Genomic DNA, 24,943 nt, shown 5'->3' with positions numbered 1-24,943 from the left:
CTCTCTCCACCCCAAAATCAAGACTATTTATGGTATGATACGTGCCTAACTAGATTTGTAAAATCATCTATCTTTCCTGTACAAAGCGTACCTAAAATCATTCCTACTTTTCGGTGAGGACTAGTATTTTCATGGCGACATTGGAACCGGGTTACTGAGATGTTGGAGCCGTATTCAAGCAGCTCAGGCACTTAAAGGTACTCAGTATATATCTACTTTTGAACCTTGACCATAGATTACGCCATTCCTACGACGTATGACATTTATTTGCTCGCTCTCACAGGGTGCCACGACTACTGCTCTCTTGACAGGATCAGGATGTCTCCAGGGGGTTGTTGTTTGGGTCTAATAACCGAGATGACTGACGAGCGCGTATCCCTTTACCTTCATATTGCGCACTACCTCGTTTACCACATGATCATGGGAAACCAGCCTTTCCACCAGCGCGCCCCCTCGTCGCTATCGCCCTCGACTGTATCTCAATCAGAACTGTTCCAGACCGGGCTGACCGTCCCCCAGTCAAAGAGGCACTGGATGGTAACCCCAAGACCTCGCCAAACATAACTTCCACATCCCGAGTGCACTTCCTAATCGACGATTGCCGAAGTTCTGGTCTCATTCTCGACAATGGAATCCCGACGACGTAGCTACGGGCAGTCGATAACTCGGTGATTTGAATGAGAGGGTGGAGTGGGGGCAAGGGCATCACGTCCCTTGCTCGAGGAGAGAAATCGTGGTAGACCTTGTCCAGCGCTGTTGCGTATTTTGGATATTCACCCCCCCGATTTGACGAGCTTGAGGATCAACGAAAGGTTGTTTTGAAGAAGTTCCCTGGTAAACCTCCCTCAAAATACTACAAGATATCTGGTCGAAGACTAGACGGTCTGCTGAAGCTGATGGAGGCGTATTGTTGGGGAAAGCCGGAGTGAAAAGGCCCGAATCCGTTGTTTGGCATTTGGGTTTGGGTACTTGTGGAACCAAGGAGATAAGGTCGGATGAAGGAGCTCAGGAACCATGGGTTGCTATGTTAGAGTTACCCCAGCAAACTGAATACATACTAGACCTGACGATAGAGCGGTAGCAACCGTAAGCACACCATTGATATTCTTTTGACTCTGGGCCAATTTCTAATGCGGATATGCAAGGGACATCTGACTACATTGCAGCGTGGATGCAATAATCCTCTGCCATAAAAGAATAAGCGTAGTCTTTGATTCTCCCCCTCGCCAGATGTTGACAGTTGAGACACATCGGACGTAATGATCCAGAAACACGAAGGACCTCGACGATATCGGAGAAGCGATTGAGATGCGGAATGACTTGAACCGGGACGATATTCGTTCCTGGAATCATGCAGGTCATCGATTTGACGCTTAACGCGAGGGTGGCAAGCGGCGACGCGCTATGGATTGTTTCGAAGAGTCTAGATGTCCTCAAATTGTCAGTTAACAGTAATATCATTATCAACAGAAATATACGCACGAAGCAAAGGATACGCTTTCACCGCAGTGCCCCCACGGTGTACCAAAAAGTTCGGCGGATGGATCCACTATTTTGCACGTCCCTTCCAGCGCGTGTTTCTGCTGCACAGGAGTAGGATTTGTCAACGGATCGTGCCAGACGGCCTCGAGTGACTTGACGCGTTCCTCCCGGACGTCCTCGCGCCCATCACCCCTGCCTGCTGCTACGCTTGACGCGAGACTGAATCTACGACATTTCATGGACCAGAGAAGCTGGACGACCGTTGGCGGGTTCACCTCAAGGAGCAATGCAGAGATACGGCACCATTCAGAGTATTGGCTGAGTAGTTGGGTAAGGGATTTCAGGTTGTAGGACGACTGGCACGGATGGAGATGGGCGAGGACGTATCCTGGCAAATTTGAGTTGGGGTAGAGAGAAGGGCAATGCTGGACACACCAAGGCCAGAAAAAAAGTCGGGAATAGCGAAATTGGAGTAATCGTGATATTGAACCTGTACGGTGGATAGACTACTATGGGTGCCACGGACGTAGTGGGATTTATTCGCCCTAGAATAATGGTGAAACTCGACGCGCTGGAAAACTATGAAAAATTCTTACAGACACGGTTCTAAAAGGCCATCATATATCTTTTCTAGATGAGCTCTATGTGTATTTCTAGGGTTGTAGCATAATTCCCTGAAGAATGCAGAAATCTGTTAAAACGCTTTTAGCCAAATCCAACTGGAGAGAAAGATTTTTGCCCTACTGAAGCTCTCGAAACTTTAGCCAAAGACCTAGGCATCCCCAATTCTTGTCGTTCGGGCCTTCATTTCATTGTCGACAAAGCGTTGGAGGAAGTGAAAAAAATGGGCCAGTATTTGGCTAACATCTCACAATATTTGGCAATTCTGTCTCGGTCCGGAAGCTCCGCAAAGGTGTTTGATCCAATGATTGCATCATCCCTATCTTGACGCAGCAAGCTAACCCTGCTTCAGAGTCAGGGCTGTGCTCCGATGAACCTGGATGCACTTCCTACATTAGCTTTGGTGCAAGTCCATGGGATTCGCCCAACAGATATCCCTCACTTTCAACCGTCACACCCGCCACTTCGAATTCCACTTTGATTAAAAATGTCGGATGCGGATGCTTCCGCTGCGATCGCCGCGTTCCAGGCCTTTGTCAACAACCTTTACGAGAACAAAAAGAGCAGTTATTCGTATGGTGCGTGTCGTGGCGCACCCTTTCTTTTTTTTTCTCTGATAATGACTACGTAGTTTCGGCGTTGTCTTTCTTGACATGGGACATTATTCTTTCACTCGGGGATGAAGTACGCCGTCGGTATTCTTATCATTGTAGTCTCTCTGAATAGCCGTGCCCTAGGTTAACTACATCTGGATGTGAGTCTAATGATTGATACGCCTATTGGCATGGCTTCTGACTCCTCAAAGTTCTCAATGGTCGATACCCAAGTTGATCTATTTCCTCGCCCGTTACTATCCTTTTCTCTATCTCATGTCAGTAATCCTGTTCAATCTTCCCATCTTGGATGAACAAATGACCATGCTTCCAGTGGGGCAAACATCAGTACGGGTCTTTTGCAGAGTTCTTGCTATCACCGCATATCTCACATGAGTACCCCATAGTGTCCCTTGCTACTGACATTCCCAAAAGAGTGAGTTTGATTAGCTACCCTGAATGACTTGGCTGACAAAGATACCGTTCCGTGCAGTTGTATGTTATGGCGTCTACCTTTAAGGTTTACCTCTTAACGCCATCGTCCTAGCTGTCAAGCCTACTGGTATTGGTCTTTAATGTGAGTGGGTCGTGCCTTTGTGCTAACTCTGTAAACTAAACCCATACTAGCGGCGGTCCCTCTTTCGTGATCATAATATTGGACATCATCCTGCTTCTTCGGGTCTTCTCGTTATACAACCGGAATAGATGGTGTACGTGAACATGTCGGTCTTTGCGTGTTGAAACACTTACATGCATGTACTAGTACTGACTTTCATGGTTCTCTTCGTTATCGGTACGGCACCTGGTTCAAATTACTGAAAGCGAACTTAATTTCCGATAGGTGACGCAACGGTGGGTTTTCATCAACGGAGAACTAGTCATGCGCTACACATCTACTCGTAGGGTGCTCTTTATGCATGTTCTAGGCTGGCCATCGATCTTGCTGCCGGGGTGTATTCCGTACCATCCCCTTGGCAAGGCTGCACAGCGCCGGTTCCGCAATTTCAATTCGTTCTATCCGCATAGTACGTTTTGTTTTACTTTCTACTTACAGACGTTTCTTAACACCCTCGGATAAAAGCGTTCCCAACTTGACTCTGGCCCGTTCGTGTTGATATGACTGTATTTACGAGGCGCCTGGCCTGACCCATTTCACAGTCGTTTTCCTGGGACTGACGTTATGGAAACTATTCCAGACTCATAGGTCTTTGAACGGCAGCATTACGTTGAAGAAAATACACGAGCTCAAGTCTATTTCTCCACTGTTGATGGCCTTTGTTACAGATGGTAGCGTTTTCTTTGCATTGTGAGTCATTTTCCTTTCCCCATTGGAAGCGTCTCCGTGTCCTGAATCTTTTCTCCGTGATCGACAGGATTGCCGGTATGTTTTAATTCTGTGTTGCCCGATCAAAGAAAAAAATCTCATCGCCAATAGCGGCGCTTGTTATTGGTATGATTCCTTCCTTCGCTGTAAGCGGCCCTATACAATCGGCATTTCTACCGTAAGTCTTAATTTTACAAACGACCATGCATACACTAACCGGATTCGCAGCTGGACCATGGCATTTTATTCTTATTCTGTACGCACCGATTCTGACCGGTTCGTTTTCCTTATTGACCTACTAGTGACTTGGCAGGGAGCACACCTCATCCTCAATCTCCGGTCGCGTGTCCTCGGGGAGAGCGCCACTCCGACGTGGAATGATACGCTTGAATTCGTACACCCAGGTACTCTGAGAACACAAACAACTGATCTCCTATCAGAAGAGTGCCCTGCCTAAAGAATTGGTCGCTCGTGTATTAGCTTTCATGATTAACGGTCTATCTAAGCTATCTCTGAACAAGTAGCTTTCAGTGATACAATGGAATATTAGGTCCAATGTATTCGACAAGCGGTCTGTTACTTCAAACTGAGGCCAGCCATTCTTAAGCACATCGGTTAGTCGTCAGAAAGGAGCCACGCACCATAATCATCGACTACCTCTGTTACGGACAAGAGACCTCGAGAAGCGCATCGAGGGAGCTTATAACTAAGGAGCCGTTTTTCACCCTTCAAGTCTGCAGTTTCTGACTCTATTCCCTTCAAAGCGAATTGCACCACGACTAGATTTGGCAGATTTGACAAAACGTTATCTAGCTCTTCCCAGTGGAAGACACCAATGAGAGGTGTCGAATCGTACAATCCAAAAGACAATTGTATCTTCAGCTCCTGTAACTGCGTTATATTGTACACAGACCGCTGCAAATGATGCTGCCACGGATAAAGCACATCTGAGGGGTACTGTCGGTAATGCAATACGCGCAAATTAGCCCAATGTGAGAGATCCAAGACTTGTTGTGCAGCTTCATCCCGATAGATCAATCAATAACGAGGCCTCCATATTTCAAAATTCAGGAAACTCACGAGTGATCAACCTCTCCATTTGTGGTGGTGCCACTACAAAATGGCGGACATCGCGAAGGTTGCGAATGAACCCCGCTCCATCGGTTGGAAGACCGCTAGAGAGCAACAGGGGGGAGTGAAAGGTCATGTCAATTTCGAGATAGTCAAGTGGAGGATGCTGCATTGACAACCACATGAAAAGATAGCCGAAATTCGCCACGCGATTTTCAATGAGAATAGCTCTAAGAACCAAACGACGAAGGCGCGTTCCCAGCTTATAGCAGGCTACCCTCTCAAGGGGCTCATCCGTCGTCAATCCACCAGCACATATGCGAAGCTGTTCTAGCATGGGGAACGCCGCCACAAACTGGATGAGACAGACGGGGTCCCCCCAGAGCATATCAGTCAAATCCAATTCGGTGATGCTCGCGAATATAGACATCACAGAAGGAACGACGATATCGCGCATCTGATCCCAATTGATGCCGCTTAGGTGGAGGGAAGTGACTGCGGAGAAGAGGGGGAGTCGCGAGACAATGCCCTCGCACAAATCCCAATAGAACAACGTTGTTCTATCTGGGACCCAGGGACTTTTGGCGCAGTTTCCATACAGCTCGAGGCGGCGGGTGTACCCCCCGAACCTGCAATCCTGCATTGTCATGCCAGTCGTCGATCTCAAGAATTTCTGCTGGCTATGTTGAGATCGAAACACTATTCTGTTGAACAGGTGATATCGACTCGTGGGGAGCCATGGCCTGCAAACAAGACTGCAGACCGCAAGCGACGGATGGTCCGAATGCAGAAAATCAATAATCGTATCCCATGTTTCGTTGGGCAGTTTGGAATGGACAATCTTGGGCATTAGTGTGATAGACCTGTTAGGATTGGGGTATTACATGTCGTAGCTTACAAAATAAGACAATACCTTGAAATGTTCCTGGGATTTGTGCATAGATAAGTAGGCATCGTTGGCGTTCGTGATAAACACCTGGGTGCCCGAGCCCGAGGTGATACCACTCATTGATTATAATGTCAGCTCAAAATCTTTGTTGTGCATTGAATAAGCAGTCTTGACATTGGCTTCTGGCCTCATGAAATAACTTGTGTGACTTGTTTACACTTCACGCTAGTCACATTCACAACAAAATGAGAAATACGGTCAAGTTAGACTCGGAACGAGGAGAAGGCATTTATCCGAATATTACTGTCGCAACCGGGGCCAGGGAAACCCCAGTAACGGACATACTTCCGTCGGTCATAGTCGGATACACGCGCTCTGAGGACGCGGCCGAAGCAACTTAACCAAAAAATACCCTCTGAAGCACCATCGATCAGCCTCATCCACAGGTCAGTCGAGTTGTCATAGACGACAGACAACTTAGTGTGTAAATCTGCGTTCAGAGCGAAATGTTAGAACAAAATTTCCACGGTCAGCCTTACAGCTATGGTTTGGATTCGAATGAAACAGCCATCCCTTCAGCGTCAAGGAACAAGCGGAGGCAGTAACTGCTGCGGGACTATCTGGCACTTCGCATCTTCGCAAAACAAAACACTTTTTTAAGTGTCACGATGTGAAGGGTCTTCGGGTCTTCGGGTCTTCGGCATTTGATTCTCTGTCGGCACTAGTTTCCTGACATCTGCATGAGAACGGCGTAGCACTGACGATGGCGATCAACTTACATTTTTCATTTTATATCGCGTCTTATGCGGGGCCCAGTGTGTCTTCATTGTCTGTCTTCCAGGCCCTCGTCGTTCTGAGTGAGTGATCTTGGCTAGTTCCAAGTGTCTTCTTAGATCCAACCGCCAGAAATTGTTTAACTCCATGGCTTCGCCTTTATGTAAGTTCCCACCTGGAAGTAAACCTCCCAGATTGTGTAGGAAGGAAGGAGTTTTTATTCTGACCGCTGTCCCTGAGACGGCAAACACGTCAGATGTTGCTTTCGAACACCCAATCCACGAAAAGCCATCGGTATGTAAGCAGCATTACACGGCAGTGTCCATACAATGGACGCCATAGAATGTGTCGAGGTTTCGAACGGTAGTCGCACACCCTGGGTATGTTCTGGGCCCACACTTAAGGACGAGCATTGGGAAGGTCTTATGAAACTGAGGCCATCTGGCGGAAGGAACAGAATGCGGTTGAACTTTGGTAGTTGCACACTGAAGACCCTCTACTCCCATAAAAACCTCTCCCAGCAAAGCTGAGAAGCGCTCGGATAGAAACGACTACATTTTCGGTTGTGAGACCACCAGCGAGGCGATATGAGACAAGAGTGGGATCAGTGCGAGGATGTCAACAGAAGCGAGACTTGCAAGAGTATCGCGAGATATTTATCCTTCGATTACCTCAGGATCTTCACCGGCAATGTTATATGAATATTGGGAGAATATAGAAAAAGCTATTCCTGAGATTATTCGGCACGTCGCATGCATTCCTTTGACCAGTTTCGCGACGCTCCATGAAGACGATAACAAGTCGACATGGCTGACGAGTGTAGGGATCCGTTTTTCGCAGAATGTAGTTCACCAATATTGTCACAGTTGGCAGTAAAAGAAATGTATGCGTTCGGAGCGCCAGAAGATGGCGAAAGGCGATTCATGACGTAACAGTGGTGCCAAAATCGGCAATTTCATCATCCGTCTACCAGACTCACGCCACTACCACCATCATCACTTCCGCCATGTCTGACCAAGTCGGAGAAGTATGCTCCCTGCTCGCTGTCGCCAACGATGCTGAACAGGGTCTCTAGGCCGTTCCCGCCGCCCAGCGCAGCAGCTGGACATCGTTTCTCAGAACGTGCGTGCTGCATCAGCTGTTATACTGCAGGCGGGCTCAGTCGTTGCATACGTAGGATCGCCTCTTTTTCAGGAGACCTCTCATCGATGACTGCGCCGCCATTTATCCTGTCGCCCGTATCCCTTACGGAATTCCCTGGTGTGTAGTTCAATATTGTGATGGTGCATGTTATTCACGTATCCGGGCCTTAACACTATTATCAGCATACTGGTGTGAACGTCCAGAATTATTTGCCGCCATTTCAGATGCGGCGACGGATGAGGAGCGCGCACTTGCTGTACTTGAGTGGTTCATCGTACGTCTTTGCTTCCTTGATTCTTAAAGTTACTGGCAACCCTGACCATTAGTAAATCGTCTTACCACAGAGCACCCTCAAAGGTCAGTATACCTCACGAAATGAATCTATGGGCTCTGAGAAGAAGTGAATCGTCTCCCCCTTCTTCATTAAACGATCACTCACCCTCCAGCCATTAACCTCCTCATAGACCATTGAATCCGGTTCTTGGAGAGTCAGTCCACGCGTTTCCCACCTGGTATCCCCTCATACCAGCTTCTGACCCCTGTGACGATCCAGGTTGTTCTATGGTCAATGGCCTGATCGAAACGGACGTGGTCGGACGGATCTGTTGGTTGAGCAAGTTTCGCACCATCCACCCATAACCGCGTATGTTATCCAAAACAAGAGCAAGGGCGTCAAGTTGGTAGGACACAACGCCCAGAAGACCAGTTTCAGTGGTAGGCGTGTGTAAAATATATTTACGTCGTTGGCTGAATGTAAGAGTTCGTGCAGGAGGTTCCATCATCGTCAAGCAAATCGGACATGCGATCCTTACCGTAACGCCTCCATCTGGAAAACCCATTGAGTATCTCATCACGCTTCCTCGATTACGGATAGACGGCCTGTGGTACGGCTCACCCTATATCGAGCTTGCGGAGAACACCTACATCATCGGGGGCAACTACGTCGCGACGATCGATTACAAGGGCCGAGGTTACTTCACAGGTAAATCTCACTCATTTAAGGCCATCCTTACTCCAGTACCTGGGTGTGGTGGCGGGGGGAAAGATCACGTCATCGAAGGGCTGTGGCATACAATTAGCAAGTTTATTGGTGGTCCTCGATCTGGAAGGGAGTTCCACGATGTCACGGGCCCGAAGGAGGAGGTAACAGTTATTGGTGGTGAGGAAGGCGGTGAGATGGGGGAGTTTGAGAGCAGAAAGTTGTGGAATCTGGTAGCGAAAGGTATCAGAGAAGGCGATTTCGAGCTCGCGAGTAGGGAAAAGACAAAGATTGAGGTAAGTATCACGTTGATATGTTTTCAATCTGCTAATAAGGTTCTTTAGAATGATCAAAGGCAAAGGAGGAAGGACGAAATTGCTGCCAAGACCACTTGGAAGCTTAAACATTTTGAGCATATCGATAATGACCCTACCTGTACGTTCCTCTTCGATAAGTGATTGTATTGCTTCTGATTTGTTTTCCTGGTAGACGAACGACTAGGGAGGATTGCAAAGATCAGTCCTCCTACAGAAGATGCTTATGTCTTCCAGGACACTTGGCCTACATCTGGCTAGACATTTTGGAGGGTGTGTACATTCTACTATTAGCGTAAATATTGCTGGCATTTTAATTGGAGAGCTTTGTGTACTTTTTCCGGACAGTTGTTTACTCTTATAATAGAAGGACAAATTGTCATGCGTTGCGACCGAACCCATTTTTTGCTTGTCTAGAAAAGAATATACCCGAAGTTCAATACGATAATCTTTGAATCAAGTCACTCTATAACCCAAAAAAATTTAGGATATCCAAACTATCTACTGTTGGGTGGTAATCCACCACTTCCAGAGCCCTTCGATAATTCCAGGGTTGACACCAGCCTCTGATACCCCTGCCCTATTCTGTGGGTTGATATACATGGGCAAGCACATGGCGAACCATGATTGAACCCAAATATACCCTACGATGCGCCAGAGCAGATTACGACTGCCCACGAGGCCTAAGCGCCGACCCAAAGCCAGGACGGCGCTCTCCACTGTGATACAGAGCGCCTGGGACATGAAAAACTTGAGCGCCCCGCCGTGGTACCCCAGGACCATGTAGTCAGAGCTGTGATGAATCCATCCCGACACGAAAAAGGCGGTGTATAGTTTGATGTACCCTGCAAGGACGGAGTCTTTTGGGAGGGAAAGCTGGGAGACAAGGCGATGGCCTGGGGTGGTTATGTTCTGTGAAGGCGTAAGACTTGGTGAAAGGTCAAGAAATTGAACGCACCCTTCGAAGGAGTTGGTGCCAGGTCCGGCTAACACATAAATTTCAGCGGCAATTGCAGTATCAACTTGGAACAGATGCACCTCCAGAACCGGCGCACCGTATATGCTTCCGACCAGCTCCCATAGAACGGTCGCCATGTCTGCACATCCCACTTGTCTATAGCCACCATTGCTGCACTGAGCAACGCGTGATTTATCGTCAGCGCCGCAATCGCCGGCACTCCCCAACCCCACACGAAAGCACACTTGCCCAGGAACGTCGTTTCCTCAGAACCGCTGATATAGAAGGAAGGCCGGTACCGCGTGTACATTGCTGCAGCGTCCCAAAGAATCAACCACACTGCACTCTGCACTATCCGGTCGAGGACGAAGCGCCATCGGGATGTGGCAGCCGTGTACGGCGAGGCTGGGAGATTGGGCGCTTCGTGTGCCCATCCAATGCCTCTTTGACTGGTGAGGAGGCACAAGCTCCATTTAAGACGCGATTGCAAGTCTGGAAAGGCTGCCTGGGGGATGATCTGCCCAGTCTGGAACAGTTCCATTTGGGGTTCGGTGAGGAGGATGTAGTCGAGGGCGCTGGCAACGAGGGGGGGGACGGTCGCACCGATGGATAGGTCAGACAGGATATCGCCCGTAGTCGTGTGGTAAACAAGGTAGTAAGCAATAACAAAGATGGGAAGAAATAGCAAACGTCGGTAGGGCGTTGGTGGTATCGCCAAAGATATAACCAAGATCTGGGGAAGCAACGAATGCAGAGAGTAGGAAAATGGACGCCGCTCGTCCACCATCGCTGTTCCCGGCAAGGAAAATAAAGGAAATAAAGTGGATTTTACTCGGGATCATGATGGCTATTGAAAAGCATCAGGGTTGGGGCCAAACAAGGACAGATGTAAAAGAGATGCTCAACTTTGCCCACTTTCTACGAAATAAATTTTACAAGTTGGTACAGGAAGTTCGTTATCGCTCTTAAATTCACCAATACAACCAGCCTAATAGGTGCCAGCTACTACGACCACGTGATTAAATTACTTATTTTTTCTCAATCTCGAAGGTCATTTTCGGGATGGTTTACACACCGTGTGCTACTGAAATCCCGATTAATACTGTTTCATCTGTGAAAACGTCATTAATTTGGCTCTTTCAATTCAGCTTCCTTCGTTTCCACCTGGATTCTCAATAGAACGATGTCCAATTCCACTCGACGCGGGACTTACCTACACTAGTAGATATGCTTCTGAATATAAACGTCTTCTTCGGGCAACGTTATCTCCGACCATCAGACTGGAAACTTAAATGTCAAAAGTTTCCCATTAACCCTTACCTCCCGGACCTTGATTGTGCAGCTGCTTTATCTATGACCTAGTCCTCTCCGTTCCTCCATGTCTGTCGAAACCGAATTTAGGCCTTTGCTTAGTGAGTTATGTGTTTATGCTGCTAAGGATCTGGATGCGAACTGTGTGCTCCTGGCAGACCAAAGTGTTGGTTATGGCGTCGTAGTGGGTACGTCATTTGTATTCATGCATACAAGTTTTGCGCTTATACAGTGTGATAGGCGTTGGATTTTTCTTCGCAGCGGTCATGCTGCTTTTGACGTACCTACAAGCAAAGTTCACCGACATCTCACCCTCATCTTCGGAGGAATTCACGGTAGGCCCTAGACTGCTTCATATCCGTCTCTCTGGGATACCAGTGCTCATATTTACTGCAGAGCGCATCAAGAAGCGTAAAGGTTTGCACTGGATTAAATAAATCAAGTCAAGCCCAGCTGACATTTTTCCTCAGCCAGGCTTGGTGTGCTGTGGGATGTGAGTGTTACCTTTTATCATCATACACCTGGACTCAAGAAGAGCGTACAATCAGTGTCAGCGCATGGACCTGGAGTGCAACCTTGCTACAATCAAGTACAGCTGCATATACATTCGGTGTTTCGGGACCTTGGTGAATTAATCCCTGCCTTCCCCCATATCTTCTTAATCCAAAACGGTCGTAGGTGGTATGGTGTCGGAGGAACCATTCAATTGGCCATCTTCGGCATGGTAGCTGCCAAAGTAAAAATGAACGCAAACGGAGCTCATACTTTCCTCGAGGTATACAAATAGGATCTATTAGGCCCACCTGTTCTTATCATTATTCTGCTGCAAGATCGTTCGAGCTCGATTCGGGATGGGTCCCCATATCCTCTTCACGTTCTATGCTTTCACCTGCATCATGATGGTATGCGGTTCGCTACTACGTACGTCTGCACTGTCTATATTGAATACCCGTTTCAATTGTACCCTTTTCTTAGTTGGCGGGGCCGCGACAGTCACTGCATTGACAGGCATGAACACAGGTACTACTCCATCTCTTTGACCGTATACTACTTGACGATTGGTTATCTCAGTAGCTGCATGTTTCTTACTTCCAATCGGGATTGCGATATATGTCCTTGTTGGGTACGTTGTCCTGTCCCGACTCCTGTGGCACTTCAAGACCAACTTGACTCCCAGTGGCCTTCGTGCGACTTTTATATGCGATTGGAGCCATACAGTGATTCTATTTGTCGTCATCTACATCGTAAACATTTCTCTCGAGTCGAATTTCCCTCACCTAATAGTAACCTCTCCAGTTTCTCTTCCGGGCCTAGTATGTCAAAGTTACACAATTAGATGCACCCCTAACGTCACAGCATAGTGGTACTTCGTCGGACACAGGTGGTCTATCAGGTTTATACGACCTCCTGGTGGCAGCAGGAGAAGAAACGCCAGTCGAGGGGAATCAAAATGGCAGTTACCTGACCATGAAGAGCAACCAAGGATTAGTATTCGGCGCCGCGACCATTCTGTCTGGATTCTCTGGCGTGTTTTGTGATCAAGGTTATTGGCAGCGTGTATGTCCATCTACACCAGTAGCTGCTGTACACACTGACGCTCTGCAGGCAATCGCAAGCCACCCTTCCTCGACGACAAAGGCATATGTAGGCGTTCTTTTCTCTGCTGTCGTACTGTTTAAAAGAGCACGTTTCTATCAGATGCTGGGTGGCCTTTCCTGGTTTGCCATCCCTTTCGCTTTTGCCTCATGTCTAGGCTTAGCAGCAAGGGCACTATTGCACCATGTTGGTCTTTGGTTATAATATTCACCTTAAGCAGAAATTCAGGTTCCATGCTTTAGCCGGATTTCCCCACATACCCTAACCCGCTCTCCGAGTCTCAGACGAGTGCGGGGTTAGCTGCCCCTGCAGCAGCGGCAGTATTGATGGGAAAGGGTGGTGCCGTTGCCGTGTTGTTGGTGGTATTGTACGCCACGCCATGCTGTTGTCGTGCATATCTTGATCATGTCCTAGCATGGCCGTAACCTCTGCTGCGAGCGCAGAGCTCATTGCCGTTTCAAGCCTCTTGTACGTGAGCTCCTCCTGCTTGGTTTCTCGCCCTGATCAGATGTCTATCGTAGCTCTTACGAGTAGGTATATCGTTTTATTCAAATCTGAGTGTGGTAATCACCCTCTTCAACCAGCATCTACCGAACTTACTTCAAACCGAGTGCTAAAGGAGCTGAGATTGTTCGTGTCTCTCACTACTTTATCTGCTTCTGGGCCGTGTGGATGGGTTGCTGGGCCGTTATCGTTGAGTAACTCTCTCAGGATTACTTTTCCCAGCTGAGATATAACTCCGAGTAGCTGAATAAGGCTGGCGTAGATCTCGGTTGGGTGCGTGCATCATGTGCATCATGAAGATACTCAGCACTGAATCGTTCGCGGCTACAAAAGCTTTTCTACGTTCAGTACGTTACCCGTTCTTGATTCCTTCGTTCATTTGCCGACGGTGGTATCCAGAGGAGTCATCCTGAGTCCAGCCGTCATTCCGATCACCCTGACCGTAACTTGGCGAAAGCTGACATCGATTGCGATATGCCTTGGCGCGATACTGGGTGCAGTCCTGGGCCTGACAGCTTGGATCATTGGGTGCTGGAAAATTTACGGTGTGAGACTACGTACGGTGTTGAGCGAGGTCACTGAGGATCTTTAGGTATCATCAACATCACGAATCTAGCAAAACCATACTCGGCTGTGTGCAGCGGCCTCACAGGTTTTCTGTTTTCCGGGATTATCACTGTTTGTATATCATTGTTAAGTGAGAACCCCCCTCTGCCACTGTGATATTGATTAGACGCCTTCTTCAACTTTTAGATCCAGCAAATTATGATTTCCAAGGCACCAGGGGAATCGCTCGTTTGGACGACTCTGACGACAGTGATGGAGCCTCCGAGAATGTACAGGACAAGAAGGACGATGTCAATACAGCCGTAGAAGCCGACGAGGCAGGATCCCAGGCCTTTAAAAGTGAACTAGACATGAAAACGCTGCAAGCCGCGTTCAAGAGAGCCGCTTATTATTCTTTAACATTGACTACGATCGTGGCAATCATTGGTATGTTCCTGTCTTCAGCAGACACGGGTCTATATGCTCACGTCGCGATGAATTCCGCCTAGTACCCATTCCTATGTTCTTTTCCCATTATGTCTATGATAAACAATTTTATAAATTTTGGGCCTCGGTTACCATGTAGGTATTGGTGCTATTATCCCCTCGACAGATGAAATTGATGGTTTCGATAGCATATGGGCTTTGATGAGTGGAACTTGGTCGGTGTTGCTTCCCATCTGGGAATCAAAAGACCAGATCGCGCACATTCTATATGGGAGTTACCAAGCCATGAGAGGCCAAAGGGTACCATGAAGCACCGTTGTCCCATTGAGGGATTGCGTGGAATCCAGTCATGCGGTACTTTGACTGAAGAGGTTAGCTGTAACTATCCCAGTATATCTCATATATGGTACAGTTACACATATGCTTGCTGTATGTAGCGTAGTCGGATATCCTTCTCTCCCGGCATCTTAGGTACTGAGTGCACATGTTGCTGAACAAGCTTGTTAGGCACCCCCTCTTACACTCGAATGCCAGCAAGAATAGAATCAACTAGTTTTTCGGGTTCATCGTAATGAACCTGGAGAAAGAGGTTCAGAAGGGTGCGCCTAGAGCACAAAGATCATAATTGACTCACAAAGTGATTGCCTCCTTCAATCGTCACAAAACGTATGGGGCGGATCTTATGCCCTTCGTCAGAGTACTCCTGGTGAAGTCTCTTAGTCACAATATCCGACCAAACACACTGCCATGTCGACCGAGTCGCTACCAAATAGGTTACGGGAACATTAGGGAAAAAAGTGTAGATCACACTCTCGTTATATAAAACATTATGAGCCAGCTCTTTAATCTTCGGTGACATTGGTGGGGTATACCTATCGACGCATTTCATGAAAAAAGGTAGAATCTAGTGAAATGAAACACTTTACATATATATCTCGGACCTTACCGCTGCTCCTTCGTCGTAATACTTTGCCCATTGTTCTGGTGTCCAAGAAGTAGATGATCGCTGATCGGCTCGTTTACGAAAGTCCATATTATAAATGGTCGGGCAACTGGGGTGATCATAATAACCAGTGACCCATTGGCAAAAGTTCCCATAGAGTTCCTCAGCTGTCTTGTACTCGGGATCAACCCACGGATTGTACGGCTTTGCATCATCGGGAACCTGTATACCGAGCGATACGGATGGCGGATCTATATGCAACTCGTTTAGATCGCAGCTTGATCGACATCAAAGGGAATCTCACCGTATAAGATAAGGTCTTTGATATAGAGCTCTAGTATGTCGTACTGGGCACGGGACAGAAGATCGGCATCGGCAAACAAAGCCATGGCGGTTGTGGCACCCATTGACCACCCCAAAACGGCGAATCCTCCCAGTTTACGGTCGCGACTGATCTTGGGTATGGCTTCCTTCTCAATGAATTGTAGAAGGAACTCTCCCATGTGAATAGCAAGGTGATCCAGGAATGTCTTTTCTCCGTTACGCAGTTGTTGGAGCTCGTTATCGGAGTATCTAGTAGAACCAGGATAGTCTCTACGATTCCAGATAACGGTGCGTAGGTTGGCCTTGTGAGCGAGTCCGTGAAGCTTCTCAAATGTATCTGCGGAGGACATGATCAGTCATTCTTCGATGGATGTAACAATGCTACTTACCACCTGTAAAGGCGCTGCCATGCAACATGACAAGAGTAGTGTAGTCACCGGAACCAGGTGGAGGACCACTATCAGTGAAGAAAATATTAACATTATTAGAAAGTACGTAGGTGCACGATGAGACCATGATGGATGAGAAATGGAAAAACGCTACGAAAATGCCTCTTTTATCATTGACAATGCCCCACTTTGGGATTAGAACGCTCTTTTGACTGTTCGATAGCAACCGGAAATGCCCCCGATGCGTACTATATTACGCCGCTGTGGCTTTGCTCAACACGATCTCGGCGACCGTTTGACTTTAGACATTTGCTTGTTCGTTACTGGGAAAAAGTCGAAAATCACGGCATTAGTACGACCAGATAACGCGTTTAAGGAAAGTAAGGGCTCACTGAGGGGGGAAGGCATGGGAAACTTGCGTTTATACGGGTGCCTCGAAGATAGTGCTACTGAGCGGTAAGGAAATGAAAGAATCCATTTTTCCGAGGGTTCAGACGGGCTAAGCCCTTCCCGTAATTTGTATATTGCATTTAACGTCCGGAGTGAATTCAAAGATTGATTCGACCTGTTCAATAAACTATTTGAGAGAGAATTCGCGATAACTAGTAAGTTTCTAGCTTGAAGCTTGAAGAGCGGTACGGCTGACGGTTGACGTCGAGGAATTGAAATGGCGGGAGTCTGTGCCTGTGCCGGGCCGACAGCCTTGGTGCCGAGTTTGACAGATGCGACACCCGCGGCGGTGAATGACGGTTCTACTCAAGTTTTTGCCCTCAGTAGCTCCTCAATGACCTCAGCCGTGAAGCGATTCTATGCCTCATCAGAAACCCTTTAGAGTTTGCAAAGCAGTGAGCTGTAACGGCAGAATTTGAGGATTAGTATCCTCATGCCTGCACAACTTCCGCCGGGTGCTTCAGCTTCCTAGCTCGTTTAATCCCACTTCGTTGCTAAGAGTCAAGTTCCAAAACTTCAAGCTCAATGATTCGGATATCTGCTGCTATTATTCGCATCCATTAGTCAGCCTTTAGTCTGAACTGGATGAATTCTAGAGAATTCTATCTACTGGGCATTCATTTCCTTCTTTGCCAGACATCTTTCGGTTACCAAGTTCCCAAATTCAACGAATCCCCGGCAGGGGAAACCCATCAGACTGTTAGGGCCCTTGGACAGGCTTCAGACCCTGGTTAAAGTCTAGCCTATGAGTCAACAACCAACGGCAGCTAGCAACGACCTCCTTGCACTTTGGCTATGAATCCGCTCTTGGTCCGTCAACCCGCCGCACGGTACGTCTCAGCCAGCTCGACGTTCCCTTCGCGATGATTAGAAAGAACCCGTGCTCAGGGTTCAATTCTGGGGTTCACAATTTCTGGGGGACTCATGTCGCTAGCGATTACTTTCCGAACAATCGTGCTGCTATCGCGATTGTTTGTACAACCAGCGCAAGATTCCAGTCCTCCTTCTACATCTGACTGATTTTCTTGGCAAATGCCGCGTACCCAGCAGATGCGCAATCGAAGATCGCCGAGAAACTCATCATTGTTCCAAATCTTCACTGAACATTTCAGGCTGCTCAAAGGGCCATCAGTATCTCACAGATGTTAAATGTGCCGACCGACAAAAGCTGCTTTGCCATCCGTACATAGGCAAGATTGATATACGACGTGACTTTGCTTCTCCAGTAAATTCATTGCAGACTTATTCGTGATGTCCACCGAGATCGAGGCACCACCTAGTACCATGCGCTACCACCTTCTTTCTCTCACAATGGCCGTAGGTGGAGCCGTTACGGTTCCGACTGTGCTCTGGAGAAGTACGCCGTGACATTTAAGGCCTCATTTGATGTGGGGTAGCTGATACCACGCTCACAAAGTGGCTGGCGGGCTCCCGGTGGTCTCATCTGGTTAACTCCTGCTGTAGTTTCAACGTGTTTGGGGCAATAAGGCCATTGCGCATCACTGCGACCTCCATTCTTGCTGGTCTATTGTGCCCCGACTAGATTTCATCAATGTATGTAGTGTCTGTTCGTCCAAAAGGACCCGACTAATTCAATGTACAGTAATGGACTTGGAGCTCGTATGATCTCGAAGCCGACTATCCTCAAGTTCACCGTGAGCTCGGCCTATATTCCAGTTGTGATATCAGTAGACAATCAAGTACGTCACGAATACACTAGATTGTGGAATACCAATTACATCTTATTATGCTCAGCCCCACCTTCTGGTCTGGACTCCGCAGTGTAAACTATCTATCTAGTTTATTCTGTCCGAATTCAGATCCCTTTTCGCATGAAATCCAACATGTATTATATGAATTACGCTATTAGGAGTATGCTTAGAAATAGTCGATGCTTGTCATCCCGGGTCGTGAACAAGAATACATAATCGTGTCTTGAATGAAACAAATATTGGCTTCTCTCTCTGTCCTTCAACTGATCCCAATTTGAGTCACAAACTTGTGTAGCCAAGCATAAGGTGCGAAGATCTTCTCCTTCAATGGCTGAGTCTCCGCGAAGATCTCAAATGGCTCTTGTGCAACCGTGGCATTTAGTGACGATGTGGGCGCGGCTACAGGGAAGATCATGAGCAAATGTTCACTCTAAATGCTAAAACTTGCGAAACACGTACCATACCACCAGAGCGTAGTGACACCAACAGGGAAAGTGTATGTAGCCTGTGATAATATCGATATTCGGTACTTATAAATAAATGACCAGCTTACCTGCATACCCCTGAACTCGATGGTCGTCTGCACGGGTGTTGGGTCCCAAGTACCATTCGTTGTATCATCCCCTAAGTGCATCAGAACTATCAATTTATTGATCGTTCAATAGCATCCATCACCCACAGTTCAAAACGACCAAAGAGTACCTTAGCCAGTCGGTCGAAGAAACCCTTTCTGTGACATATGCTCCCACTTGGAGTGCCCAGCTCAAGCTTCCACCCACGGTGACTCCCACTCGCTTTCCAAAGGGCCCACCTGTGTCCTTCGGAATGATAGCTTTAGATGCCTGGGCCATGGAATAGACTAAATATAAGTCGATTTAGTGTTTTCGGGGCCGAAGGGCAGAAGCAAGGATTGGCTTACATTCTTGGTTCAGGCTGTAAGTTCCGTCACTGTTGACCTGGACAATGGGCCGACAACCGCCCCCACAGCTGTCCGTTCCGGGGTACACGGGATCGCCACTTCCATCTAGAGCAATGTTCCACATAAGGCCTGAATGGGAGTTGTGTGTTATCGATCCTGTGTATGCATGGTGTCAAGAGGAGCAGGGTAGAGCAGTCTCAGAAATTACCTATGAAGCTGCAGAGGACAACAACGATCAGCATCTTCAGTAACCGGCCTGCAGTGACTTACATATTATCCATATACCACTACATATCGTTGAGCGCTGGTACCCCTCAGGAAACATAGAGACTTACCTTGATATCAGACCACCAATCACTCCCTGAAAAAACCGATGAGGGAATGCAGCAATATAATCAAAGCCGAGACTTACCGATGGTTCCAGTGCACTCTGGACGCGCATATACAATGAATATATCCACTTCGCAGTGATCATTCTTACTCACCAGTGAAATATATCTGAACATACGTTTCAGCGCGCGGAATCAACACGTTGCAAACTAACACAAACCTCTTTGGTAGGGTACGCGGTATGGAATGTATCTTGGTCAGTGACATCACCCTAAGTACATGTAAGCTCTTGGCTTTATGGATGAAGTATAAGGAGACTTACCGCATAACAGTGGAAAGATACCCCTGCGAATGAGTCTCCTGCCGCCTCCATGAGTTGAATGGGATAGGTACCAGCGTCGGCCCAGTTGTGCTCGTACCCGATGAGCTTCACAGAGGAGAATCCATTGTCATTCATCAGGGTCCTCAGTGCCGTCCCAATCTGAGCTTCCACAGAGACAGGCATGGTACAAGATGGGTAGGTTGAATCGCTGTTCTCCGGCTCGTTCTGGATGGACATAGCGTACAGTGGAATGCCATTGTTTTGGAACCCTTGGAGGCATTTGAGAAGGTAGTTGGCATCTAGAATTTGGAAGATCATTTAGATATATACGTACGAATGCTTGGATATAAATAATGACTCACAAGAAGCAACATACGTGGATTGTAAGGATCCGCCGTTCATTGTTCCGGTGGTCTTCATCCAACCTGGTGGGGACCATGGCAAAACATGCACCTTAATGACTGTCCCGATTTCCCGTCACCACAACTGGGTAAGTTCACAAGTACAACAACACGCACGGTTGTTTACAGAGTAAATGTCCTTGAGAACCGAGAAAAGGTAGGATGGTGCATCGTTGATATTGAAATTGCTGAAGGACGTGTCGCCACTAGTGTCATCAAAGCTGTACGCTAAGTACTGTCAATAAAACCTATATGCGCATAAAACGCGAGCAACGCACGTCCAGCAGAGAAATCCGACGCGCCCAGAGGAACTCTTATATAATTTAGCCCAGCAGCATTTGCCCCATCCGTCGGATTGAAGAGGTAATCCAACAATGTCCAATAGTTGGCGGAATTGGTTGACTAAGGCAGTTGAGTCCATCGGCACCGTACAAGAAGGAAGAGACATACCTTCAGGTTGTTCAAAATCAAGGCTGCAGAGTCGGCTGGAGTGCAAATAGTTTTGGGGTCCGTTGTATGTGACAATTACGAGCATATGCTACTCACTGAGAGAACCTCCAAATCCCCACACCGACTGGTAAGTCGACGTGTCGTCCACTTCGATATCGGCGCTGCCAATAGTGCCAGGCGAAACGAAATTAATGGGCGTTGATGGACTAAGCGAGGTAAATAATTTGGAGCGGTCCCATGTCGTTTGCCACTACGGGTCGTGTAAATCCCAGGTGAACGCGGATGCTCGTCGACTTACAATATCCCAAATCTGTTGAGAAGCGACCTTGGTGGCGAGAAGAAGGGAGATCGTGAAGAATCGACGCATGTCTGCTAAAAATACGAAAAGAAGGTCGAGCAAATAAGTGCGGTTTGTATGGAGTACAAATACAAAAGTTGAGTTGGTAAGAGAAGCCCAGCAGAAGCACCACTGATAAGTGTCTCTTATATATGCCATATGGTTCACAAGCATATGGTTCATATAAAGAGAGCTTTGACGGGAAGCGACCTATTGCAATGCACACCCTTCCCCGAATATCAGACGCTGATCGTGTGCAACAAAGGCTCACGCAATGTGGAATGCAATATTGTGTCTATCGGGAGTAGTTAGACTGTTCCCTACAGTAAATATCCATCAAGTGGGCATCAAAGCACAGTCTGCCAGTCTACCGTTTACACACGAGTAGAGAGCATACCAGGCTTTGTCATGTGTTCAATCGGACGTACCGTTCTCGCAGAAAACTCAGATACGATAGCCATGCGCAGCTGAGAAAAAATCCCGTCCAATATTCACCGAACCACACAAAAACACGTCGAAAGCAAATCTAAGTAGCGACGATGCCGCATTAGAACAGCCCGAGTAGATCGTCCTGTGGCTGACTGTGCTGCTGCGGTTGCTGAGGGGGTGAGGGGGCAGATGGTGTCATGATCGGTGGCGATGATCCGAAGGCTCCCAGGCTATCTCCACCTCCAAGTGAGAGACCGCCCAATCCAAACGTGTTTTGAGGCGTTCCCGCAGATGCTAGTGATGCATTGGATCCGCTTCCAAAAATAGACACAAGGTCGTCCAGTGGATTGCTCGATGTGCCTGCCAAAAGATTCGCCGCCGCCGGAGTCTGTGAGAGCACTTGCGTTGCAGCCAAGCCAGAGGGCTGACCATTCGTTGCGGGCACATCGTCGAAGTCGCTGTTAAAATGCTTAAGCCCGCCCCCGCGAAAGACAGCCAAATAAGCCACTTACAGCAAGTTCTCTGCCTGTTGTCCAGCTGCCACGGTCTGCAGAGCTTTCTGTGTAGAGAACCGATCGTCGGACCCACTGCTGCAATGGAAAGAAATGCAGTCAGTCGTTGGATAGAAATAGCTCATAGGTCTATATATCACTCACTCGACACCTTTTTTCTGGACCGAGTCGGCTCCGACTCTACCCCTACCGACAAACGTCTCTTCAGGTTTATGATACACACTGGCGAGGCTTGACACCTCTCCAAGCAGTTCTTCCAGCAGTGCTGGTGTAACGGTAGTCCTTGGTATTGAAATAGGGGGTCGGGGGGTCAAAACAACGGCCTGCGATCACTTGATTTAGCACCTTATTACTGGTATGAGAAACGACAAGAGGAACAGCAGAGGTAATGCCTTTGAGGCATGCAGAAACAGAAATTCCGGCGCCACATTGTCGTATGCAGTTTAGAACTCACTTTGGCAGCGCCTGGGTCAGTAGACAGTAATCTCCAATAGATATACGCGCGATCCCGCACATCCGGAGAATCACAGTCTTTAGTCGCCGTGTTTAAAATCCGTTGGACGATGCCTTGCGACGAGTCTGGTTTCTTCAGGAAGAGTTTCACGACCGCGGTCAAAGTCTGCAGTTGGACCTGGAAGGGATTCAAATGTCAAGGAAACTATAAAGACACCGCCTGGGAACAAACCCACGGGATATGATTCCTCAGTAAACGCGTCCACAAATATGCCTAGCAGTTCGTCTGCATTATCGATCTTGTTAGCATATTCCCCGATGATCCAAATCAAAGACGCCTTGGCTTCTGGCTCATCTAATTCATCAAGATTTGCGCAGAGAGTCGGTATAATGCCTTCATATGTCGACGGATATTTCCGGAAAATGTCCTGAGAAACGCAATCAGATGATCCAAATTTAACGACACTAAAAAAAGGAAGCATCCTCAGTACCTACCTTCATGACCACAACTGCTTCTTGCACCACATAACTGACGCGTGTTCCAATCAGCTCAAGCAATACATTCACACATCGTTCTGCTGCGGCATCGATCTTGACGGCTGTCTGTCCAATTGCTTTTATACTTTTGCGAACAAAGTCTACATCAACCTCAGATGAATATCTGTACGAAATGAATGCTTAGTCAAATTCTAGAGATGAAGATGTCGACATACTCTTTCAGCTCGCTTAAAAGCGCATCGACATTATTCTCGCCTGCCAACCGCACCATGATCTCCAATTTCTCAACCTTCACATACAAAGGATCATTGTATTTGCAGAAAAAAACCCGCATTTCGTTCTGCAGAATATCCGGCCGCTTTTGAAGAAGGAGATTGATGTTTCGAAGCGCGACCCACTGCACTTCTGGCGGAGAGGAAAGGAGTGTCACCAGCGGAGGTGCCATTTTGCGGACTAGTTGTTTGATAAGGTCCCCTCGTCGGACGCCACGCATATGAATCATGATGACCTATAGTCATATGAGAAAAGGCATAGCAAATTTCCAACAGAAGCATCTACCTTCACAGCAGCCAACACGACAGCTCCATTGACGTGTTGGAACTGCGGAACGACACGCTCGCATATATGCTCGCTTTCTTTCTCGTCTTGGGCCTCATATCGAGCCAATGCGTTCAAAATTGCCACCCGACCCCATTCAGAGCATTCATTCAAAGCTATCAAGAGTTTGCTGAGGATAGCGGCGGATATTATGAAGATTCCCGGATCGGATGAAGAGGTCGATGGTTGTGCAGAAGCGGCTATATGAATGTCTGTCAAGGCAGCAACGGTGTTGGCTACTACCTGTAAGGCCTATTGAGACAAGTATGGAAAGTGAGAGAGTAATGCGGACGCACCATTGGATTACTGTCAGCTATCATCTCATGCAACTGTTCCAGAAACCCATTCTCAATCACCAATTCCGGCTTCAGATCATACAGCTTTGCAACGCACAGCGCAGCTGTTTTGCGTACGTATGGATTCTCGTCGCGCAAGCATTTCTGGAGAGGGTCACAAAGGTAATCGATGATCTTCTCCGCCCGTAGAACACCCATCGTACGGATCGCAAGTGCACGGACCAGGGGATTTGGATCATCAGTGTCCTTGACGAAGGTATTCACGGCGAGAATAACGAGCTCTGGCTGCGTTTTTGCGTAGTTCATGAGATAGAGATAGACGAGTTTCTTCTGCTCAAGGTCGTCGGTCTGCATGTTCTTGAGGACGTCCGGGAAGAGGCCACTGACGTCTATGGCATGATTCAGCCCAATGTCATTTTTGTAGCAGAATGCACTGACCCTTGCCCACTGTCATGGACGCTATTGTTCTCTTGATGGCATCTTTGCGTTTCTCCCGGTATTCACTGTTAAGATCGACGCTGAGCTCATAGTTTTCGCCTTTCCGGGGAGCCCTGAAGCTCATGAAGATCAGATATTGGTGGTGGTCGGTAAAGGAAGGACGATGCACAGCTATGCCACGCGATCATCACCGCCAGTGCTCACGAACCACCACCATCCGGTACCGTTGACTGGCAGAAATTTTCCGATAATTCTATCTTTTCAGCGATGGCTCAAGCTGATAACAACGAAGTGTCTACTCTACTTGGACACCTGATCAATGGCGAGCACTTAAGTGACCACTGAGGTTCAACATCAAATAATCATTATTAATAAATAAGTGCGTTCCTCGCCATCTATCCTCTCTCAAGATACTAAAGCGACATTTGTTGCCTATTCAGCAGCCATATGGAATGGATGAGTGGTTCGTAACTGAGTCACGGGGAAGAGTGGAGTAAGCATATCGGTCGGGCTCAATCAATTGTCATTCGTCCTTGATCCTTTCTTGCTGGAAAAGAGCGGCGATGCTTCTGAAGCAAGTCGCATGAATAG

The 24,943-nt window shown here is 47.7% G+C and overlaps 11 protein-coding genes across 11 annotated transcripts; 4 read left to right on the top strand and 7 right to left on the bottom strand.

Moving 5' to 3' along the window:
• Nucleotides 1–1,155: 1,155 nt before the first annotated feature.
• On the bottom strand, nt 1,156–2,262 carry BT62DRAFT_1004805 (uncharacterized protein; the record flags this gene model as incomplete). The annotated part of the gene is made up of 5 exons (XM_043177087.1): nt 1,156–1,423; nt 1,483–1,870; nt 1,918–2,027; nt 2,079–2,173; nt 2,227–2,262. The coding sequence occupies 5 exons, from the start codon at nt 2,260–2,262 to the stop codon at nt 1,156–1,158; spliced, it is 897 nt and encodes a 298-aa protein (XP_043040726.1).
• Nucleotides 2,263–2,419: 157 nt separating this feature from the next.
• On the top strand, nt 2,420–4,641 carry BT62DRAFT_69722 (uncharacterized protein). The gene is made up of 16 exons (XM_043181917.1): nt 2,420–2,681; nt 2,735–2,787; nt 2,841–2,857; nt 2,909–3,044; nt 3,104–3,132; nt 3,244–3,273; nt 3,324–3,406; nt 3,460–3,489; nt 3,538–3,548; nt 3,600–3,721; nt 3,778–3,800; nt 3,855–4,002; nt 4,070–4,077; nt 4,132–4,198; nt 4,249–4,276; nt 4,334–4,641. The coding sequence occupies exons 1-16, from the start codon at nt 2,591–2,593 to the stop codon at nt 4,475–4,477; spliced, it is 1,020 nt and encodes a 339-aa protein (XP_043040725.1). The 5' UTR covers nt 2,420–2,590; the 3' UTR covers nt 4,478–4,641.
• BT62DRAFT_931062 (uncharacterized protein) lies at nt 4,372–6,087 on the bottom strand. Its single transcript, XM_043186055.1, has 4 exons — nt 6,005–6,087; nt 5,101–5,954; nt 4,662–5,039; nt 4,372–4,606 (listed from the first exon to the last, which is right to left on the bottom strand). The coding sequence occupies exons 1-4, from the start codon at nt 6,043–6,045 to the stop codon at nt 4,602–4,604; spliced, it is 1,278 nt and encodes a 425-aa protein (XP_043040724.1). The 5' UTR covers nt 6,046–6,087; the 3' UTR covers nt 4,372–4,601.
• A 156-nt stretch (nt 6,088–6,243) lies between these two features.
• Nucleotides 6,244–7,167, bottom strand: BT62DRAFT_1075311 (uncharacterized protein; the record flags this gene model as incomplete). Its single annotated transcript, XM_043179107.1, has 5 exons — nt 6,244–6,470; nt 6,520–6,596; nt 6,648–6,709; nt 6,760–7,016; nt 7,083–7,167. The coding sequence occupies 5 exons, from the start codon at nt 7,165–7,167 to the stop codon at nt 6,244–6,246; spliced, it is 708 nt and encodes a 235-aa protein (XP_043040723.1).
• Nucleotides 7,168–7,760: 593 nt separating this feature from the next.
• Nucleotides 7,761–9,451, top strand: BT62DRAFT_980273 (Oxysterol-binding protein; the record flags this gene model as incomplete). The annotated part of the gene is made up of 10 exons (XM_043189498.1): nt 7,761–7,781; nt 7,830–7,876; nt 7,932–8,014; nt 8,080–8,171; nt 8,242–8,297; nt 8,362–8,385; nt 8,451–8,611; nt 8,667–9,172; nt 9,221–9,311; nt 9,366–9,451. 10 exons carry the CDS (start codon nt 7,761–7,763, stop codon nt 9,449–9,451), a joined length of 1,167 nt encoding a protein of 388 aa, XP_043040722.1.
• Nucleotides 9,452–9,721: 270 nt separating this feature from the next.
• On the bottom strand, nt 9,722–11,325 carry BT62DRAFT_948166 (uncharacterized protein; the record flags this gene model as incomplete). Its single annotated transcript, XM_043188056.1, has 4 exons — nt 11,054–11,325; nt 10,229–10,995; nt 10,149–10,176; nt 9,722–10,102 (listed from the first exon to the last, which is right to left on the bottom strand). Coding segments are annotated over exons 2-4 (1,116 nt in total), but the record flags the coding sequence as incomplete, so codon positions are not given.
• A 201-nt stretch (nt 11,326–11,526) lies between these two features.
• BT62DRAFT_986544 (Na+/solute symporter) lies at nt 11,527–15,111 on the top strand (the record flags this gene model as incomplete). Its single annotated transcript, XM_043190006.1, has 23 exons — nt 11,527–11,560; nt 11,700–11,794; nt 11,856–11,876; nt 11,930–11,952; nt 12,008–12,085; nt 12,138–12,234; nt 12,290–12,380; nt 12,435–12,479; nt 12,531–12,582; nt 12,637–12,703; nt 12,756–12,772; nt 12,821–13,016; nt 13,065–13,241; nt 13,298–13,422; nt 13,470–13,523; nt 13,640–13,748; nt 13,803–13,832; nt 13,893–13,906; nt 13,959–14,104; nt 14,152–14,256; nt 14,313–14,552; nt 14,615–14,687; nt 14,741–15,111. 23 exons carry the CDS (start codon nt 11,527–11,529, stop codon nt 14,859–14,861), a joined length of 2,010 nt encoding a protein of 669 aa, XP_043040720.1. The 3' UTR covers nt 14,862–15,111.
• Nucleotides 15,112–15,474: 363 nt separating this feature from the next.
• BT62DRAFT_892859 (uncharacterized protein) lies at nt 15,475–16,335 on the bottom strand (the record flags this gene model as incomplete). The annotated part of the gene is made up of 3 exons (XM_043183125.1): nt 15,475–15,746; nt 15,800–16,156; nt 16,209–16,335. 3 exons carry the CDS (start codon nt 16,333–16,335, stop codon nt 15,475–15,477), a joined length of 756 nt encoding a protein of 251 aa, XP_043040719.1.
• A 105-nt stretch (nt 16,336–16,440) lies between these two features.
• BT62DRAFT_1075306 (uncharacterized protein) lies at nt 16,441–17,761 on the top strand (the record flags this gene model as incomplete). Its single annotated transcript, XM_043179106.1, has 4 exons — nt 16,441–16,588; nt 16,868–17,004; nt 17,426–17,633; nt 17,709–17,761. The coding sequence occupies 4 exons, from the start codon at nt 16,441–16,443 to the stop codon at nt 17,759–17,761; spliced, it is 546 nt and encodes a 181-aa protein (XP_043040718.1).
• Nucleotides 17,762–18,629: 868 nt separating this feature from the next.
• On the bottom strand, nt 18,630–21,159 carry BT62DRAFT_1004795 (glucan endo-1,6-beta-glucosidase; the record flags this gene model as incomplete). The annotated part of the gene is made up of 18 exons (XM_043177086.1): nt 18,630–18,769; nt 18,830–18,875; nt 18,924–18,994; nt 19,050–19,229; nt 19,290–19,445; nt 19,498–19,505; nt 19,560–19,576; nt 19,625–19,650; nt 19,702–19,719; nt 19,775–19,787; nt 19,840–19,890; nt 19,942–20,240; nt 20,304–20,402; nt 20,460–20,570; nt 20,621–20,744; nt 20,793–20,827; nt 20,889–21,042; nt 21,091–21,159. 18 exons carry the CDS (start codon nt 21,157–21,159, stop codon nt 18,630–18,632), a joined length of 1,617 nt encoding a protein of 538 aa, XP_043040717.1.
• A 510-nt stretch (nt 21,160–21,669) lies between these two features.
• Nucleotides 21,670–24,476, bottom strand: BT62DRAFT_1018445 (Adaptor protein complex beta subunit; the record flags this gene model as incomplete). The annotated part of the gene is made up of 10 exons (XM_043178246.1): nt 21,670–22,016; nt 22,071–22,148; nt 22,215–22,393; nt 22,525–22,701; nt 22,760–22,951; nt 23,019–23,184; nt 23,237–23,529; nt 23,580–23,861; nt 23,915–24,303; nt 24,353–24,476. The coding sequence occupies 10 exons, from the start codon at nt 24,474–24,476 to the stop codon at nt 21,677–21,679; spliced, it is 2,220 nt and encodes a 739-aa protein (XP_043040716.1). The 3' UTR covers nt 21,670–21,676.
• Between the last annotated feature and the right edge of the window lie 467 nt (nt 24,477–24,943).

Source organism: Guyanagaster necrorhizus (assembly GCF_019112545.1).
Source record: "Guyanagaster necrorhizus MCA 3950 unplaced genomic scaffold BT62scaffold_10, whole genome shotgun sequence".
Classification (NCBI taxonomy): Eukaryota; Fungi; Basidiomycota; class Agaricomycetes; order Agaricales; family Physalacriaceae; genus Guyanagaster; species Guyanagaster necrorhizus.
The sequence above is the reverse complement of the archived record's forward strand: the minus strand, read 5'-3'. Positions and strand labels throughout refer to the sequence as shown.